This window comes from Colossoma macropomum, unplaced genomic scaffold (assembly GCF_904425465.1).
Source record: "Colossoma macropomum unplaced genomic scaffold, Colossoma_macropomum, whole genome shotgun sequence".
In the NCBI taxonomy this organism is placed as follows: Eukaryota; Metazoa; Chordata; class Actinopteri; order Characiformes; family Serrasalmidae; genus Colossoma; species Colossoma macropomum.
Genome location: NW_023494789.1, coordinates 42,822,672 through 42,828,671, shown reverse-complemented (window position 1 = coordinate 42,828,671; position 6,000 = coordinate 42,822,672). Strand labels below are relative to the sequence as shown.

Here is a 6,000-nt window from a genome sequence, read left to right as displayed (position 1 = left end):
TTAAGAACCCTCTTTTTAAGTGTAGGTTCTCAATGGGCACATTGAGTGAATACAGTTTTTGATTCTGAGGGTCAAGATTTGATTCTAATTCTGTTCTACACAGTTTAGTTTGTCTCAGGTAAATAAGTTCTCATTTGAGTCATTTGAGTGTGGGTGTGTCCATAGCATAAACCCCGCCCACTGGACTCCGAAAGGCTGCCCCCAGGTACCTAGTTTTGATCAGTGACAGTTTCTATGAAAGACAGTACAGGCGAGAGTGAGTGTCACACAGTTTTACATTTACATACACGCTTAGTTTATCAATACTGTTACTGAAACTGTTACACCCCCAATCATATTTAAAAAAAAAAAGAAAATGTAAAGAATCAAAACTTGATATGCTGCATCAAAAGCATCGCTTTTCATTTAAAACAAAGAATTATTTTTCACTAAATTAGTCAAGACTTTAATCTGTCATATATTTTCATGTTACAGGGGAACCTATGCAATGTTGCAAAGTGAACAAATTGAAATATACATGGTATTATGAAAAGAGGGGAGTTTCGTCATATACTTTGGCATTTCATATGCTATGACACATTTACCATAGTCTTTTATATACTGCTCAAAGTCTCAACGAGATTTCCAGATCTAGAAAACTATTCTACCATTTGGGTTCTGTCGTTTCCTGAAGAAATCCGTTGCAGGGGGTTTGCAGTGGTCCCTCTTTTTGTTCATCCATCCATTCACTCATTCATTTTGTTCGTTTTCAAAAGCAGTCCAATGGTGTTCCAAAAACAATTTAGATCAGTTTACCCCATAAAGGCAATATAGGGGGGTCAAAAAATCACAAGCTTGACTGAAGAAAGAGCTTTCCTTCCATGAACACAGGTATAATATTGCTGATTACTTAATAATGCTCAGAACAACGTAGGAAAGGTGCTGAAAAAGAAAGTCATACCAACCCACATGGAAGCATCGACAGGTCAGTTGTTGGTGGCGACCGACTGCAGTTATCAAAAAAGAAAAAAAAACCTGCATTTCACATCGATCGCTAATTTAAAAACAACTATGGGCCAATAAAACACATAGAGGACCATTGCTTGATAAAGTCTGACGCACAAATGAAAAATCACTGTCCATTGTTCACCATCTAGAGCCATCAGCTTGTGAAAGAAGTGCTAAATGACCACTGAAAGAAATGACTGTGAAAGAAATGATTAAATGCATACAAATAATCAAGACTAACAGTATTCCATTCTACAGATATTCACGAAATGACATACAGCACTCAAGAAACTACTCAGAGATGAACGCATCCTAGCCATGATTGTGAGGGCAGAGTAGAGAGGCTGCTGTGAGTAAACAGGGAACCCTCAGCTGAATGACGTCTACGGGAGAGAACTCACGACTGCTTGTTGTGTGTTAAAAATTTTTTTAAAAAGGCAGGATTCAGTCCAAACTGCTTCAATCCGTAAAACCGGTGTCAGTCCAAAACGCAGCCTTTCCAGACAGCTGTTCCCTCACAGACCAAGACTCGTCTACAATCAGCTCAGATCTGCCTCTACAGCTTTTAGCCTCCGTCTTCTGGTAAAGACGGTTCTAGTCAAGTTTCTAGAACACTGAGACACTGAGTTTCTATGCATTCTAGAACAACAGGACAGTTTCTGTACATTCAGGAACACTGAGACAGATTCCATGCATTCTAGAACACCATGTCAGTTTCTGTGCATCTTAGAACATCAAAATAGTTTGTGTATTCTAGAACACCAAGACAGTTTCCGTGCATTCTAGAACACAAAGTCAGTTTCTGTGCATCTTAGAACAACAAAATAGTTGTTGTGCATTCTAGAATACCAAAGCCATTTCTTTACGTTCTAGAACACCAAAGCTGTCTCTGTGCATTCTAGAACACTGAAACTGTCTCTGTGCATTCTAGAACACCAATGCCATTTCTGTGCATCTTAGAACAACAAAATAGTTTCTGTGCATTCTAGAGCACCATGAGCGTTTCTATACATTGTAGAACACCTAAACCGTTTCTGCGCATTCTAGAACACCAAAAACGGTCTCTGTGCATTCTAGAACACCAAAAATCTCTGTGAAGTCTACAATAACTAAACGAGTGTTATACGAGTTTATCACACTGCCAGTGGTTTCCATGAAAAATAGTACATGAGATACATTTACATGCACTCTTTAAATTTAACAATACTGTATACGCTCAATTTATCTATGTTGTACTGAAATCCTTAGACCCTTTTCTCTCTCTCACACACACACATACACACACTTTGTAAGCCGCTTATCCTTCTGGGTCACGGGGGGAGCTGAAGCCCATCCCAGCAGTCACTGGGCAGAAGGCAGGATACACCCTGGACAGGTCGCCAGTCCATCGCAGGATAGGCAGACAGACAGAAATACACATTCACACCTAGGGGCAATATAGCTTATCCAGTTGGCCTGACTGCATGTGTTTAAACTGTGGGAGGAAACTGGAACACCTGGAGGAAACCCAAGCAGACACAGGGAGAACATGCAAACACCACACAGAAGGGACCCTGCTCACCTGGCCGGACCCAGGCCCTTCTTGCTGGGAGGTGACAGCGCAACCCACTGCGCCACCATGCCGCCCTAGACCCTTTTGTTTTTCACTAAATTAATGAAGATATTTGATTTATGTTTTAATTTTACAGGGAAACCAACGAAATGTTGCAAAGTGAACAAACTGACAGACGTTATGTTTAAAGGTAAGAAGAGGGGTTTTGTCCTATCATTTGGGAGAGGTTTGGTGAACTCTAGAAGCACAGCAGAAGTTTGGTGAACTCTAGAATCACAGCAGAAGTCTGGTGAACTCTAGAAGCACAGCAGAAGTTTGGTGAACTCTAGAAGCACAGCCGAGTTTTGGTGAACTCTAGAAGCAAAGCAGATGAACTCTAGATGAACTCTAGAAGCACAGCAGAGTTTTTCGTGACTTCCAGAAGTCCAGCAGTGTTTGGTGAATGCCTGAAGCACCACAAAGTTGATTCCAGAGCACTTGAGTCTGGCAGGAGTGTGCATGGTTTGAGCTCTTGAGTCTGGCAGGCGGTCAGTCTGAGACGGCGCTCTTGGTGCGTTTGCCGTGGAGAGTGAACCCTGAGGAGACGGCATGGCCATTGCAGGCAGCTTCCACGCCCTCCTGCCCTTCCTCCACCTCCGGGAGCTCAGCCTGGATCTCCCGCAGACGCGTCATTGCCCGGTCGATGGTTGCCGTGGTGACCAAGTTGAAGTCGTGCATGCTGACCAGGTGCAGCAGGAAGTTGCGCCATAGGTTCCTGCGTGCGACGTGTGGCCCGCAGTTCTCCACAAACAGCATGATGGCCTGGTTCATCTGGTTATCGGCTATGAACCTTTGAGAGGGAGGGGAAAAGCGTGATACAGTCAGATACAAGGTCAACAGACAACAGGTACAAAAGATGTGACCAGCAAAACGTAGGTATAACAGGTGAAAATGTTTGAGTTTCTCATACAGGTCAAGGTCAAGTCAAGTGTGGGTGGAGTGAAAAAGGAGACGACTAGATAGATGTTCTGAAATTGTTTTTGATGAGGGGCCTAATCCCATTTCTTATTTTTACCCCTAGTTTTCGAGTGTCATCTTGCCCCTTGGAATTGAGTTACAAGGGGTAGTGGTTGAAATCTTCCCTATGGAATGGGACCCTCAAATAAAAAAGAACATTACTTCATTAACAGGCTACTATCGCTGCTAGCGACCCTGCCAGTCTGCAGTGACAGCAGAGGAGGGTTAAGTTCAGCAACCTCACTGCTGGTCTTTAGTTACATTTAGGACATCATATGCCTTCAAAGGGGGGCAGGGTTATTTATTATCGCCCACCCCTAATTCTTCAGTGATATGAAGCTGAAGTCAGCTATTCTCTAGTTCTTGTTGGAATTTTCTCGTTCAACCTTAAATGGAGCAGCAGTTACATTCTGGTGCCTCAGGTGTCAGAACTACTGGACTATTTAAAGTGGAATGGGAAATGCAGCTAGCTAGCTACCGAGACATCAGCATACTACTAGCGATTTTTTATGTTTGTTATGAAGAAAAGCACCATAATACATTGAAACAACATTATTCTAAGATAATACAATAGTTATTGTAATTTTTTAATGGAGAAAATGCTCACATTTGTGTGTTTCTTTGGTCGCTTGCTTTTCTTTTTCTCTCAAAACACTCTCTTTGGATTGTGTCTCTGAAAAACCTTTGTTTGGAGCGCCATGTAGCCCTAACACTTCGCCCTACCTCTCTATCTCAACAAGAATCAGGACACCCTACCCCTAGATGTTAACATGCAAAACAGTAGGGTAGGGCTAAGTGGTAGGGGCGAGGGGTGAAACAGGACTGGGCCTAAATGTACTCGATCAATACAAGTGTCCGGGCTGGTTACTCAGCTTTTGACGGATCCAACTGTGGTAAATCTAAGAGTGACAAAATATCTCCAAAGCAGAATTCCTGAACTGAAAATGCAGCTGAGTGAAATAAACCATTTAAAACTGATAGGACTAATGGGTGAACATAGCATTGTGTTTAACTGCAGGGACAAATCTGATCCAAATAAGTTGGGTCGTGTTTTGTTATGGAATCATGTACAGATATTTGTGGATAATGGGTGTGGTATGTGGTATTAAAAATGGTTACTAGTTTGAAAAGTAGGTTTGTAAAAATAATACACATACCCATGTTTCATCACATGGAGATTCCACAGCTTCATCACCTCCTTCTCTCCCTCATTCACGTCGGTGAACTCCTCAATTTGCTGCAGATCACAAATTAATTTACTTTATACACAACAGCAATGCAGGACCTTAACAGCTTGCAATACCGTAATATTCAGAGCTGAGTCTTTTAAGCCCTGTTAGCAATAAAACTGCTCCAATGTGTCTGTTTACTATAGGGTTGCACTGGGGCTGATACATGAACGATGTTCTCACCGTGGTGGTCTTCTCTCTGAGCCACTCGGGGTCTCTCTCGTCCTCACTGTCCACGTCCATCTCCTGCGGCCTTAGGGGCATACAGCTGTCGCTGTGGAAGTAGAGACGGTTGTGGCCACTCACATACATCCTCTGCTGCTCCGGCTCCCCGTCCTCCGACTCCAGAAACTCGGACAGGCTTGGTTTAGTGCGCTTGGGCCTGACAAACATAGTCCCATCAATAACCAGAAATTTGCCTCTTAATCAAAACAGTGTAGTATTTGTTTTGAAAGTACTAAAAGAACTTTTGGTTCCTTAAATGGCAAAATAAATCTGGGGAGTTAACGTGATTCAGAATTCAGGGTCATAAAGTGGTTGATGTTAAAGGTGTCTCTTGATACAAAAATGACAATATTGTTACTGTTGTATTTATGATTCTTAATGGTATTTTTAATCGTGGCACTACTTTGTCTTTTCTAACTTACCAGATGTCAGAAAAATACATTGCGCATTAGGAAAAGTAACGTGATATCAAATGTTTGCCATATCGCCCACCTCTAATCACATTTGTATGACACAGCTTTCCTAAAATAACAAACTGGTTTTACACTGAACTCCAAACCTGTTTTTGAATATTCTTATGACACTAAGAATATAACTGTGCTGACACAGACAACACAAAACATTTCAGTGTAAAGGACACACATTTAGAACTCAGATATTCTAGTGCTAGTGTATTAAAGTTTCCATAGATAGGGCGTTTCTTTTTTACAAGAGGAATTCTTAATATTTCCCTTTGCATTAGTCATTACACTTCACATAGGTTTCAGCCTATCAGAAGTTTAGGCTGTAAGCAGCCAAGCTAGTCAGTGGCATGTGTAATATGCCTTCAAAGAGGGGGATGCCACAATTATTTATTATCACCCACCCCTTATTCTTTGGTGATATGAAGCTGAAGTCAGCTATTCGCTAGCTTCTGCACCATTTAAGGTGAAATGGGAAATTAAGCTAGCTACCGAGACATCAGCATACTGGTGCTTTTTTATGCTTGTTATGAAGAAAAGGACGATAATA

General features: G+C 41.8%; 1 protein-coding gene across 1 annotated transcript in view; it reads right to left on the bottom strand.

Annotated features, from left to right (window-relative positions):
• Nucleotides 1-418: 418 nt before the first annotated feature.
• suz12b (SUZ12 polycomb repressive complex 2 subunit b) overlaps nucleotides 419-6,000 on the bottom strand; it is a 29,303-nt gene continuing 23,721 nt past the window's right edge. The window contains exons 14-16 of the mRNA XM_036571412.1: nucleotides 4,948-5,146; nucleotides 4,693-4,772; nucleotides 419-3,368 (exon numbers count right to left, since the gene is read on the bottom strand). Of these exons, the coding sequence (XP_036427305.1) occupies nucleotides 3,068-3,368; nucleotides 4,693-4,772; nucleotides 4,948-5,146 (580 nt within the window). The 3' untranslated portion in view covers nucleotides 419-3,067. The remainder of the gene's footprint in view (nucleotides 3,369-4,692; nucleotides 4,773-4,947; nucleotides 5,147-6,000) is intronic.